Source organism: Salvelinus sp. IW2-2015, linkage group LG36, assembly GCF_002910315.2.
Source record: "Salvelinus sp. IW2-2015 linkage group LG36, ASM291031v2, whole genome shotgun sequence".
NCBI classification, from domain to species: domain Eukaryota; kingdom Metazoa; phylum Chordata; class Actinopteri; order Salmoniformes; family Salmonidae; genus Salvelinus; species Salvelinus sp. IW2-2015.
Genome location: NC_036875.1, coordinates 11,284,294 through 11,298,524, shown reverse-complemented (window position 1 = coordinate 11,298,524; position 14,231 = coordinate 11,284,294). Strand labels below are relative to the sequence as shown.

At 44.4% G+C, this 14,231-nt stretch overlaps 1 protein-coding gene across 1 annotated transcript in view; it reads left to right on the top strand.

Moving 5' to 3' along the window:
- Positions 1-14,231, top strand: part of lrp2a (low density lipoprotein receptor-related protein 2a) — a 65,713-nt gene that overhangs the window by 13,316 nt on the left and 38,166 nt on the right. The window contains 19 exon segments of the mRNA XM_070437524.1: positions 867-1,090; positions 4,434-4,640; positions 4,805-5,007; positions 5,097-5,237; positions 5,416-5,619; positions 6,269-6,461; positions 8,050-8,175; positions 8,649-8,779; positions 9,067-9,204; positions 9,313-9,597; positions 9,794-10,033; positions 10,182-10,301; positions 10,521-10,637; positions 11,172-11,552; positions 11,833-11,847; positions 12,217-12,465; positions 13,189-13,400; positions 13,513-13,697; positions 13,802-14,030. Coding sequence (XP_070293625.1) covers positions 867-1,090; positions 4,434-4,640; positions 4,805-5,007; positions 5,097-5,237; positions 5,416-5,619; positions 6,269-6,461; positions 8,050-8,175; positions 8,649-8,779; positions 9,067-9,204; positions 9,313-9,597; positions 9,794-10,033; positions 10,182-10,301; positions 10,521-10,637; positions 11,172-11,552; positions 11,833-11,847; positions 12,217-12,465; positions 13,189-13,400; positions 13,513-13,697; positions 13,802-14,030 — 3,600 coding nt within the window.

Here is a 14,231-nt window from a genome sequence, read left to right as displayed (position 1 = left end):
ACTTTGACAGATCTCTTAAGATACCGCCACTGTTAATACTGTACAAATGGTAGACCTGTCGGCTCCCAAATGGCTGGGTCATAATGAAGGGGAAGTAGGTTGGAAATGGAATCCAAAATGTCTAATCTGGAAAACTGTCTGATATGCTGGTATGATGTTCGCATAGCTCAGTGTAAATTTTGTAACCCGATCGTGTTCAAAGTAATCATGCAGTATTTGTTTTCACCGAGTCCACCCTGTTATATGCATTCTTTGGCCAGCTCAAAGGGCTTTGTTCAGCATCTTGGCTTCTGTATGGCTTGAACCCCAGCCATGAGGCTGAAAAGCAGGGACAWACCAGCAGTGGGGTATCTGTGTAGATCAGTCACCTCCATAGCAGAATGTCAGCGTATTTAAATTCGGGGGACCACAAACAGGCCATGTGAACGTACTAGGAAGGTTAAACTAGCAGGCTACTTCCACATATTCAGTTTCTCTTTAAACAGGTCAGCTGAAAATCCTGCTTTTTAGATGTCTGGGTCTTGTTTCAAACGAGCCAGAGCTGTAAAGAGCACTATCCCTTCCGAGGTGCCAAGGCTTCAAGCCTGAGAAACTGGTGCCATCTTGGAATCAGTAGGGTAGAGGTTTCAGAATACTATCCGACAGCACCGCTCAAATGCTACGAGACAGACAAGATGGAAGTCAGACAAGCAACCAAAGCCCAGCCTTAATGACAGTAATTTCCTTCTCATGTGGAGGTATTATGGTGACATATCCCCGTCCCTGTTTCTCGGACTGTCTCTTTTTTTATATATCTCCGTGAATTTCCGGAGCCTTAACCACCAAAGAGCTAATCTCTTAGCAACAATGCTTTCTTTTGTGGCCAGGTGTTTTCGGTGGATATGGACGGTTCCAATATGCAGGTGATTTTAAATGTATCAGTTGACTACCCAGAGAACCTAGCCGTGGACTGGGTGAACAATAAGCTGTATGTGGTGGAGGCCAGCGTCAACCGGATTGACATGGTGGACTTTGACGGGAATAACCGGGTGACGCTGATCGCAGAGAATCTGGGAAACCCCAGAGGGCTGGCCGTGGACCCAACTGTGGGGTGAGTCGAGTGGACCTCCCCTATCCTCCATCCCTCCATCCTCCATCCCTCTATCTATCTGTCTCTAATGAGTGTGTTCGATTCGCAGATTTTCCTGGCGGATTAGTGAGCAGTATTAAAAGTGATGAGCCTCATTGTAATCCAATAGTGCAGTTCCAGAGTGGAGGCTGGGCCAGGTGGTTACAGGTGAATTGGGAAGTGATGCTAAATGTACGCACTTGTTCTACCTCGGTGGGATTTAGGGCTGGCCCACCTGTAAGACCGGGAACAAAGACAGTGGAGGATGTGTCTGTTTCAAATTCAATTAAAAAAGGAAATCCGCTTATGTATCACCTTTTGTTGAGTTGCAGTCTTGGTCGTTTTATAGCTAAAAGGATGAATAACTTTGCTGCTATGCAATCCAGTTTACCAATGTTCAATATTGCATCCAGTACATAAATCAAATCAAATTGTATTTGTCACATGCTTCGTAGACAAGCTTCGTAGTCTACACGTAGGTGTAGACTAACAGTGAAATGCTTACTTACGGGTACTTTTTCAACAATGCAGAGTTCAAAATAAGATAAAAAAATCAAATAAAACATTTAAATGGTGAAATGAGGACACACAGTGAACGAAAAAAAGAAAGACTAAAAATAACATGGCTATACACTGAGTATACAAAACATTAAGAACACCTGCTCTTTCCATGACAAACTGACCAGGTGAATCCAGGTGARAGCTATGATCCCTTATTGATGTCACTTGTTAAATTCACTTTAATCAGTGTAGATGAGGGGAGGAGACAGGTTAAAGAAGGACTTTTAAGCCTTGAGACAATTCAGACATGGATTGCCTTGAAATATTTACGGTAAGTGCCTTTGAACAGGGTATGGTAGTAGGTGCCAGATGTACCGGTTTGTGTCAAGAACTGCAACGCTGCTGAGTTTTTCACGCTCAACAGTTTCCCGTGTGTATCAAGAATGGGCCATCATCCAAAGGACATCCAGCCAACTTGACACAACTATGAGAAGCATTGGAGTCAACATGGGCCAGCATCCCGGTGGAACGCTTTCGACACCATGTCCATGCCACGACAAATTGAGTCTGTTCTGAAGGCAAAAGGAGGTGCAACTCAATATTAGGAAGGTGTTCCTATTGTTTTGTACACTCAGTGTATTTAGGGAGTAGAAAATAATATGGCTATATACAGGGAGTACCAGTACCAAGTCGATATGCAGGGGTACGAGGTGTGTGTGTGTGTGTGTGTGTGTGTGTGTGTGTTGTGTGTGTGGTCGTGTGTGTGTGTGTGTGTGTGTGTGTGTGTGTGTGTGTGTGTGTGTGTGTGTGTGTGTGTGTGTGTGTGTGTGATAGTGTGTGTGGAGTATGTGTTGTGTGAGTGTGTGTGATGTGTGGTGTCAGTATGCATTGTGTGCATGTTTTGTTTGTGTGGGTAGGTAACGTTGAAGTCGGAAGTTTACATAATTCTTAGCCAAATACACCCCTTAGCCAAATTCACAATTCCTGACATTTAATCAGAGTAAAAATTCCCTGTCTATAGGTCAGTTAAGGTCCCACTTTATTGTGGAATGTAAAATGTCAGAATAATAGTAGAGAGAATTATTTATTTCAGCTTTAATTTTCTTCATCACATTCCTAGTGGGCAGAAGTTTACATCCCTAATTAGTATTTGGTAGCATTGCCTTAAATTGTTTAACTTTCGGGTAGCTTTCCAAGCTTCCCCAATATGTTGGGTGAATTTTGGCCCATTCCTCTGACAGAGCTGGTGTAAACTGAGTCAGGTTTGTAGGCTTCCACGCTTTTTTAGTTCTGCCACAAATTTTCTATAGGATTGAGGTCAGGGCTTTGTGATGGCCACTCCAATAACTTGACTTTGTTGTCCTTAAGCCATTTTCCCACAACTTTGCTTTAACTTCCTGACTGATTGTCTGAGATGTTGCTTCAATATATCCACATAATTTCCCTCCTTCATGATGCAATCTATTTTGTGAAGAGCACCAGTCCCTTCTGTAGCCAAAGCACCCCACCAACATGATGCTGCACCCTGTGCTTCATGGTTGGATGGTGTCTTCAGCTTGCAAGCATCCCCTTTTCCTCCAAACATAACAATGGTCATTATGGCCAAACGGTCATTTTTGTTTCATCAGCCAGAGGACATTTCTCCAAAAGTACGATCTTTGTCCCATGTGCAGTTGCAAACCGTTAGTCTGGCTTTTTCTATGGCGGTTTTGGAGCAGTGGCTTCTTCCTGTGGAGCGGCCTTTCAGGTTATGTCGATATAGGATTTGTTTTCTGTGGATATAGATACTTTTGACCTGTTTCCTCCAGAATATTCACAAGGTCCTTTGCTGTTGTTCCGGGATTGATTTGCACTTTTGCCTCAAAGTTACGTTCATCTCTAGGAGACAGAACGCGTCTCCTTCCTGAGGGGTATGACGGCTGCGTGTTCCCATGGTGTTTATATCTTGCGTACTATTGTTTGTACAGATGAACGTGGTACCTTCAGGCGTTTGGAAATTGCTCCCAAGGATGAATCAGACTTGTGGAGGTTACACATTTTTTCTGAGGTCTTGGCTGATTTCTTTTGATTTCCCTGTGTCAAGCGAAGAGGCACTGAGTTTGAAGATAGGCCTGAAATACATCCACAGGTAAACGTCCAATTCATCAATTGATGTCAATTAGCCTATCAGAAGCTTCTAAAGCAGTGACATCATTTTCTTGATTTTTCCAAGCTGTTTAAAGGCACAGTCAACTTAGTGTATGTAAACTTCTGACCCACTGGAATTGTGATACAGTGAATTATAAGTGAAATAATCTGTCTGTAAACAATTGTTGGAAAAATTACTTGTGTCATGCACAAAGTGAATGTCCTAACCGGCTTGCCAAAACTATAGTTTGCTTACAAGAAATTTGTGGAGTGGTTGAAAAACGAGTTTTAATGACTCCAACCTAAGTGYATGTAAACTTCCAACTTCCAACTATATCGTGTCAGTGTGTGTGTATGTTAGGGTGTAAGTGTAATTAAGTATATATAGGTAGAGTCCAGTGTGTGTGTGCATAGAGTCAGTGCAAGAGAGTTAGTGCAAGAAAGGGTCCATGCAGGTAGTCTGGGTAGCCATTTCATTAGCTATTTAGCAGTCTTGTCTTGTGGCTTGGGGGTAGAAGCTGTTCAGGGTCCTGTTGGTTCCCGACTTGGTGCACTGGTACTACTTGCCTTGCGGTAGCAGAGAGAACAGTCTGTGGCTTAGGTGGCTGGAGTCTTTGACAATTTTTGGGCAACCTACTGTACTGGTAACCTGTACCTAATCTGTACCTAACTAAGCCAAAATACATTTTCTTCACAGGTTCCTGTTCTTCTCAGACTGGGACTCTCTGAATGGAGAGCCAGGTTTGGAGCGGGCTTACATGGATGGAACCAATCGCTATGGGATCATCAGGACTAAATTGGGCTGGCCAGCAGGGATCACACTGGATATTGATGCCAAGCGAGTCTACTGGGTCGACAGCCGCTACGACTATATTGAAACCACCACATATGATGGGCTTCATAGGTAAGCATACCAGATATGTTCCTTATGAAAGAGCTCAAATGTGATGTTCTTTGGCCAAATGTCTGGAGAGACCAAATGTAAGAAGTCAAAACAATGCCGTTTCCCTGTCTCTCACAATGGAAAATGTACAGTCTGCTCAGGGTATTCTCTCCACCACCTTTCAGGAGAACAGTAGTCCATGGAGGTGCTGTGATCCCCCATCCCTTTGGCATCAGTCTGTTTGAGCACACTGTGTATTTCACTGACTGGACCAAGATGGCCGTGATGAAAGCCAACAAGTTCAGTGACACAGACCCTCAGGTGGTCTACACCACATCTCARACCCCACATGGAGTGCAAGTGGTACACCAACTGAGACAACCATATGGTAAGCATGTCACGGGTACAACCACTCTGCTGATTTGCCCCACTTCTGTATGTTCTGTCAGTGACTGAGCGGTTGTGTTGTGTTCACAGTGGCTAACCCTTGCGGGGCAGACAGGGGCGGCTGTGAGCAGATCTGTATTCTAAGCCACAGGTCAGACAACCAAGGGCTGGGCTACCGCTGCAGGTGTCGCATGGGCTACGACCTGCAGGCTGATGGCAAGAGATGTGTTGGTAAGRCCAACACACAAACCTCGTTTCGACTTTTTCCCTATTAACATTGGACTTGGTACACTTCAATGTGCTGTGTCCTTTATATGTGTCCTTTATACTGCCCATGTGCCCATGTGGTGTGAAATATGAGGTAGAAGATCTGGAGGTTCATGGTGGATGTCTTCTTCTCACTCGCTAGCGGTGAGGCAGTTCCTTCTCTTCTCCAGCCAGCTGGCTGTCCGAGGGATCCCCTTCAACCTGTCCTCTCAGGAGGATGTCATCCTTCCTGTCACTGGAACGCCCTCCTACTTCGTTGGGGTGGACTTCAGCGCAGAGGACGATGCCATCTTCTTCTCAGACACGGCCAAAGACATTATCTACAAGCAGAAAGTGGATGGCACCGGTGAGAGCGGCCTACATTTATTTGATTGGATTGATGACTCAATACTGTATATTAGAATCAAACACCGAATTTTCTGTTAAATATATTTTTATAACTGAATTTGTAGTTCATTATTACTGAATGTTTTTTTCATTTTTAGAATGTGAGGAAAACGTTTTTGTAACCATGGTTACATCCCTACATATATCCTTTCAAGCAGAGAGCTCAAGCATGTGATCCAGCCAAGCTTATACCGGCAGTTAGGGGAGTGCCTTATGGAGCCGGGTAGTGCAGTGGGGGAGGGATGGGGAGAGGGAGGGAGGGAACGGGCAGGAGCATGGACAGCAGTGAAACTATCACGTAACAGCTCAAAGTCAGGCTCCAGAATGTGATAAAACAAACACTGGGAACATAATTAATTAAGATTCAATATTTATCTTCCAACTTCCATGTAAAATAAGTTACTAATGTGGTAAAGAAATTACAGTAGAAAATGAGACCACAATCTGTACTGATCAGTGGTGTTGTTTTTGCAACATAGGGTTGACCAGCCCTAGTTTTCTCTGTCAGGTCTACATAGCACAAATGCAAGCTGACAGTCTATTTACTTAAATGTGTTCCTCTTTCATCTCCGTATTAAATGGCGGTGTCACCACTTTGATCTGCACAGGCAGGGAGGTGCTAGCTGCCAATAGAGTGGACGGCGTAGAGGACTTGGCTTACGACTGGATTTCAAAGAACCTCTACTGGACGGACCCGCGCTTCAGGAGTATTTCAGTCATGAAGGTGGCCGATCAGTCCAGGAGAGCCATCATACGCAACCTGAACAACCCAAGGTCCATCGTGGTGCACCCTGTGATTGGGTAAATACAGCTGGGCTGGGATTAAGGAGGAGGGGTCAGGGAGAGAGGTTTGGTTCCACTTCCAGCCTGACTGTGGCAACAAAAATGAGAGATGGAGGGATATATAGCAGATATGATAGGGTTCTGTACCTTGTTGATGCATGAAGAATGTTGACCGAGTAATGCATGCTTTTTACAGAATAATATCCTCATTGAAATGTTTGATTCTATTCAATTCATTAATATAAATGATAATCAGATTATATTTACTTTAGATTAATTTAAAGCACCATAGGAAGTCAAAAGGAAACAAAGATAGTGTGAGAAATCGGTCAAGTAGGCGAAATATTCCTGGGCAAGCACAATTTAGTGAGGGCATTAGCCAGAACCAGCAGGTCTCAGAGGCCCATGTTTTCATCCTGGATCCCTGCCTATTAAGAACATGAAAAAGCATTAGCAAACTGAGCACTTATGTCTAGTCACACCTAGCATAATGCGAGAGGTACCGGCTCATTCATAGATTGTTCACACTTTAAACCCCAAACCTGATAAAAGGAGTCTTTATTTAGTGCTCGTGGGACATTTCCAATAGCTACAAAATCATAAGGCCTCTAGGTCCAATAGCCTAGATTAGTGATGCATGAAGGCCAGTATTGTAGTGGACACTAAGAACTTAGCTTAAACGGAAAAACCCYGTGGCGCTCTCAAATAAACTGTCTATAGTTCTCAGTTCATAGAAGATTTTGAAGTGGTCCTAAAGCCAGAGTCTACTTCGGTTGAGGTGAAACAGACACTATAATATTGTCCCATATAAGTGTGAGTGTTGGTTANGACGCTTGGCGCCACTTCCAGCCTTAATGTTGCAACAAAAACAAGAGAGAGGGAGAGCAGATATGATAGGGTTATATATCTTGTTGATGCTTGAAGAATGCTGACTTTACCGATGAATACATGCTTTTTACAGCATAATATCCCAAYRTTTGATTCTATTCAATTCATTAATATAAATGCTGATCAGATCATATTTGTTTAAGATTCATTTAAAGGACCATAGGATGTCAAAGGGAGACAAAGATAGTGTGTGAAATGGGTCAAGTACTCCAATGTCCTGGGCATGCACAATTTAGTAAGGGCATTATCCAGAACCAGCAGGGCTCAGAGGCCCATGCTTTCATCCTGGATCCCTGCCTCTTAAGAACATGAAAAAGCATTAGCAAACTGAGCAGTTGTGTCTAGTCACACCTAGTATAATGCGAGAGGTACCGACCCATTCATAGATTGTTCGCACTTTAAATCCCAAACCTGATAAAAGGACTCTTTATTTAGTGCTAGTGGGACATTTCCAATAGCTTCAAAGTCATAAGGCCTCTGAGTCCAACAGCCTAGATTAGTGCTGCATGAAGGCCGGTATTGTAGTGAACACTAAGAACTTGGCTTAAACTGAAAAAGCCCTGTGGAGCTCTGAAATAAACTGTCTATATTTCTCAGTTCATAAAAGATTTTGAAGTGGTCCTAAAGCCATAGTCTACTTCGGTTGAGGTGAAAAGACACTATGATCTTTTCCCATATAAATGTGAGTGTTGGTTAATGTGTATGTTTTATTTGGCAGGTATATTTTCTGGACCGACTGGTACCGTCCAGCGAAGATTATGAGGGCCTGGTGTGATGGGTCACATGCTCTGTCAATTGTGAACACTACTCTTGGCTGGCCCAACGGCCTGGCTATCGACTGGAGGTGAGCCAATGGTCCCAGAGCCTAGCAGGACCAAAGGAATGGCCTCACAATACGCCATTCTTCATCTTCCAGTAGTACTCCGTCAAGAAAACAAATAGCAATTTCATTCATAACAAATCAGATGCATAGGATTGACTTACGTTTAGAAATTGTGACACTCTGTGCATTGCTTAATCGGTGGTAAGCTATTAGCTGGTCAAAGTGAGGCTGCATGAAAAGTGGAATACTGTTAATATAACCAACCGTATGTTAGTGCGGTTTTTAGTGAATTTATGTAAATCACGAAGCTCATCTGCATTTCCTGCTGTCCAGCAAAATTCTCAGCGACAAAAGAGTGATCAAATTAAGATCCGACGTCTGTAAGATCTCATTAAGCCTCTTATCAGACTGATCTTCCCTAATCCTCCTCTTGACAATATGTTTGTGCAACAGTGTTTAAGAATGTCTGTCCTACTCGTCCTGTCTCCCCCCAGCTCCATGCGCCTGTACTGGGTGGATGCCTTCTTTGATAAGATCGAGCACAGCACCTTTGATGGACAGAACAGGCTGTCTCTGGAGCGCATCACTCAGATCTCACATCCTTTTGGTCTCACCATTTTTGGAGGTGATTCAATTTTCTCCTCTTTAAATTCACAAAGAATGGAATGCAACACTGTTCCATCAGTTGCATTAAAGCTACCTTGTTACTGTATAAAAGCTTTCATCGTTAGAATTTCATTACTACTCGTCCATCCAGCTTGATTGATGATCATTAGAGAGAGCAATTACCGTGTCATCTCAAACATTAGTTCAGTGATGATAAGAGATAAAATAGCTAATGTCATAGGTTGTGCCCTGGTATTCCCAACGCCGGGTCTCAGTTTCATGTGCATTCCTGCGTGGCCTATCCAGGTTATGCATATTTCACTGACTGGCGCCTGGGTGGGATCGTGCGTGTGCGCAAGACTGACGGGGGAGAGATGGTCATCATCAGGAGGGGAATCAGCCACATCATGCACGTCAAATCTTTCAACTACAACTCCCAGACCGGTGAGAAACTCTTTCATTGTTTCCCCTGCTGCGGTGTTAATGTTATGGAGGATAACTCTGTGGCCATCACTGGATTCATTCCGTGATATCCTTTGCAACCCCTCTCAGGTTCCAACTTCTGCAATATGAATACGAACCCTAATGGAGACTGCAGCCATTTCTGCTTCCCGGTGCCGGACTCCCAGAGGGTGTGTGGCTGTCCGTATGGCATGAAGCTGGCGCCCAGCCAGCAGACATGTGTAGAGGACCCTTCCAACGAGCCCCCCACGCTGCAGTGCGGTTCCAATTCCTTCTCCTGCACCAATGGGAAATGTGTCCCTCAGAACTACAGATGCGACGGCGTTGACGATTGCCATGACAACAGTGATGAGGCCAACTGTGGCGGAGCTCATAGTAATGCGTTGTATTACGTTTCAATGGAGTATACTAACTGTTTGTCATTCAAGGCACTTTATTGGGGCATTAGTAATAATGTTTAATATACTTATACTTATATTTTGTATACTTTAGTATACTTAGAATGGCTTGTTACAGTGTTAAAAAGTAGCCAAAAAATGATGTTTCATTAATCCTTACTTTTCTTTCTCAGACACCACCTGCTCACCCAGGGCGTTCACCTGTGCCAACCAGCACTGTGTGCCCAGTGGATGGCACTGTGACGGGCACAACGACTGCTTTGACAGCAGTGACGAGCGGGACTGCCCCACCCAGACCCCTGGCACCTGCGCGGCCAACCAGTTCACCTGTGCCAACAACCGCTGTATCCCACACATCTGGCTGTGTGACACGGACAACGACTGTGGAGACGGCTCGGACGAGGCCAACTGCAGTGAGTCTCCTAGTCAAGGATCACTTTTATTGTCGCACATTTACTATAGGAGTAATACCTCTGTTGTTGAGTGTCTTTTTGAGAATGACTGTCAGTCAGGATGTGTTGCATTTAACTGTTAGCTCCATTGGTCTCTCTGTGTTGGTAGACCTCAGTGGTACATGCCACCCGGAACAGTTCCAGTGCCCAGACCACCGCTGTATAGGCCCCAGCTATGTGTGTGACGGTGACAGAGACTGTATGGATGGGGCTGACGAACAGGGCTGCAGTGAGTGACTCTGTATTATTTTCGCACTGTACTGTATTTGGGAACTTGCATAGTTGGACAGCGCCAACAACAAGTGTCACACAATTTCAAGTCAATTGAATATACTGTAAACACAAGCGTACGTTAGCCTCTTATCCCATTGATCTTATTCCATGTGTATTAAACAGTACACACAATGACTTTGCGTGTTCTAAACGGCATCCTTTGTTGTTTTTTCAGTTTACAACTGCACTCTCTATGAGTTCAAGTGTTCTAATGGACATCAGTGTATCAACTCCTACTACCGCTGTGATGGGGTCTTTGACTGTAGCGATCACTCAGATGAGTCTGGCTGTCGTAAGTATTCAACCTCTTTTTTTTAAAGTTACAAGAAAATGTAAATGATCAGTTTATATATTCTCCTTTCTTGCCTTCTTCACTGCTATCAGATGATCGTGAGCCTTTACCAGGTAGGAACAGCCTCAATCATTGGTGAAACCTCACATGTGTAGCTTTGATTCATCCCAAAACCTGCCAACCACACTAACCCTCTGAATACGGTTAGCATGTTGCAAAACACAATTGTATAAAAAAAAATGTTGGTCTGTAGTCACATGTGTTCTAGAATGTACAAGTAGTGGGTTTTGATACAGAGTAGACATGCAATGGCTGTTGTAAGTATACCACCTCAATGTTTTGAGTCACAAGAAGACAACACAAGGATCAGTTTCTACAGACAGAGTTGATCAACCAACGGGTCTTGGAGCACAGCAGTTTGAGCATTACTCTCAGTGAAGTGATATCATCTCCGAGGTTCTGTTGAGGCTTCCTCCTGAGCTTCAGCCACACTTCACTACACTGTCTGACCTTGCCTTCTCCTGCTGTGCCCAGCCACCAGACCCCCAGGGATGTGCCACCATGAGAGTGAGTTCCAGTGCCAGTCAGACGGCAGCTGTATCCCCTCCACCTGGGAGTGTGAYGGTCACCCGGACTGTGAGGACGGCTCAGACGAGCACCACGTCTGYCCCCCCCGCACCTGCCCCACCACCCTGTTYCGCTGTGACAACGGCAACTGTGTGTACCAACGGTGGCTCTGCGACGGCGACAACGACTGTAGGGACATGAGTGACGAGAGAGACTGCCCCACRCCACCTTTCCGCTGCCCTAGCTGGCAGTGGCAGTGCCCGGGCCACAGCATGTGTGTCAACATCAGCAGGGTGTGTGACAACAATCCTGACTGCCCCAATGGTGCAGACGAGTCCCCGCTCTGCAGTAAGTCACCATCTCTCTCTGCCTTTTAGTCCAGCATGCTAATAGTGTCATGTTACGAAAATGAAGTGCACTCTCTGTAAATTTTCTCTTTGTAATTTTCTAGTTTCACTGGTCACTTGAAATCTTGACATATTTTGCACCGCGTTTCTGGTCACAACCAATTGAGTGCGTTAATGTTTGTGAGGAATTTTTTGTTCAAATCATGCATGTGTTGATTTGGTCTGTATTAACTTAAAAGTGATCTATGATTTTCCTTTCTTGCCTTCCTCACTGCTTTCAGACGAGCCCTTACCAGGTAGGAACAACCTCAATCATTGGTAAAACCTCACGCGTGAGGCTTTGATTCATCCCAAAACCTGCCAACCACACTAACCATCTCAATATGGGTAGAATGGTGCAAAACACAATTGGAGGATAAAGGGAAATTCTTGTCTGTAGTTACATATGTAGAAAATSTGTTTCAGAATGTACAAATGGTGTGTTTTGACGAAATTCACAAAATATTTTCGAGGGTAGAACGCGCTATTTGTAGCACTGTGATTAATTGAGTAGCTAGCTACAGTAGTACCTTCATTCAGTTTGTTCATTTATCCACATTAACTGTTACCAAGGTGTTTCATTTTCTTACCGTCTGTTATTGACTCTCCTCTTTTTACCATCCTAGACCAGGAGAGCTGCACTGACAACAACGCAGGTTGCACCCACGGTTGTATCCAGGGGCCGTTTGGGGCCCAGTGCACGTGTCCCATGGGCTACCAGCTAAGTAACGACTCGAAGACGTGTGATGACATAGACGAGTGTAGCCCCCCTGGCCTGTGTAGCCAGCATTGCTTCAACGAGAGAGGCTCCTTTCGCTGTCACTGCTCCGACGGATACACTCTGGAGGCTGACCAACGCACATGCAAGGTCTCAGGTGAGGAGGAGGATGTGTGTATGCGGGGGGGGGGTTGAATTGGCATTTGCCGCATTACCATTTTGTGCTCTTAGAAACGATTTACGTACATTTTCATACCAATCCATCATATAGATTTGACCAATCCATTTAGTCCACAACATACTCAGTTATGTTTCCTCTAAACATAATTGGCCTAATTTCAAAATAAGACACATCCTCCCACTGTGGATTAAATCCAGTCTCCTCGATGACAGGCAGAGATGGAYATACAGTGCATCTGATTGGCCCACACAGACATGATAAACTGTCCAGTYGCTGGACAGGACAGGACATGAATGGTCTAAAGGGAGCCGGTGTTGGCACCAGACTACCGGGCGGATGCACTCTCTCTCTTCTTCATTCTCTCCCCACTCTACTCTGATTTCCCCAGATAAGACAAATAACATATATGTCACTCACTGACTCTCTCTCCGGGTAATTAGGACATAATCAACAACAAAGGGCTTGTTTATGAGCAGTGTGCCTGACATGAGCCCATCTACCTCAAAGATAACCAGCTGAAAAGCCCTGTAATTTAATCTGCCATTATTCCCAACAAGGCTGCATTGATTCCCTGCTGTAGATATCTGAGGAGCKCAACTTATCTTGTTTTGTAGTTTAAGGAAGAATTTTCTACAGCTGATGAGAAGTCTTGTTTGAATTATAATGCACCGGTGAAAAGAGACTATTTTTTGTTTACAGGTTCACGCGAGGCTTTCCTTTTAGTCGCCAGCCGAAATCAGATTGTGTCYGATGACATAACCACTCAGCCCAATGTGGTCCGCTCGCTGGTCCGGGATGGACGAAACATTGTGGCGCTGGACTTTGACTCAGTGACTGACCGTGTGTACTGGTCTGACACCAGCCAGGACAGAATATGGAGCGCTCACAAAAATGGCAGCGACAGGGCTGTGGTGAGTACCRAATGCCCTTCCATTTCCCACAAAAGAGATGCTACATTTTCTACATTCTCTAGGGTAATGAATGAACTCCAATAACTTAAACATATGTGTGTTGATTTGACAGGTTTTTGACAGTGGAGTGACAGTGACAGAGAGCCTGGCAGTGGACTGGGTGGGCAGGAACCTATACTGGACTGACTATGTTYTGGAGACSATTGAGGTGTCCAAACTGGACGGCACCCACAGGACTGTCTTGGTCAGTGAGAATGTGACCAATCCCAGAGCCATTGTGCTGGACCCTAGGGACAGGTGAGGCTCATCTTTAGAGAGTCGAGTACACAGTGGAAATTCAAAATGTAATGAATGAAAACAGCGTAATTGACTGTAACTATAACAGTTAATCTACTGTGCAGTGCTCACCTCATGTTCTGGACAGACTGGGGGAGGAACCCTCGCATTGAGAAGGCCAGTATGGACGGGAAGATGAGGACAACCATCATAAGCAACAAACTGTACTGGCCCAACGGCCTAACCATTGACTATCCCAACAATCTGCTCTACTTCGCGGATGCCTACCTGGATTTTATTGACTACTGTGATTACAATGGCAAAAACAGGAAACAAGTTCTGGCCAGCGATCTGGTGAGCAAATTCATTTTTTAATTTATATTCTTTACATAGATATCAAACCATTGATACATAATGAACAAAAATATGACTGCAACATGTAAAGTGTTGGTCCCATGTTTCATGAGCTGAAATAAAAGATCCCAGAAATTTTCCATGCGCACAAAAAGTGTATTTCTCTTAAATGTTTGTTTACAACCCTGTTATTTCTTTCAA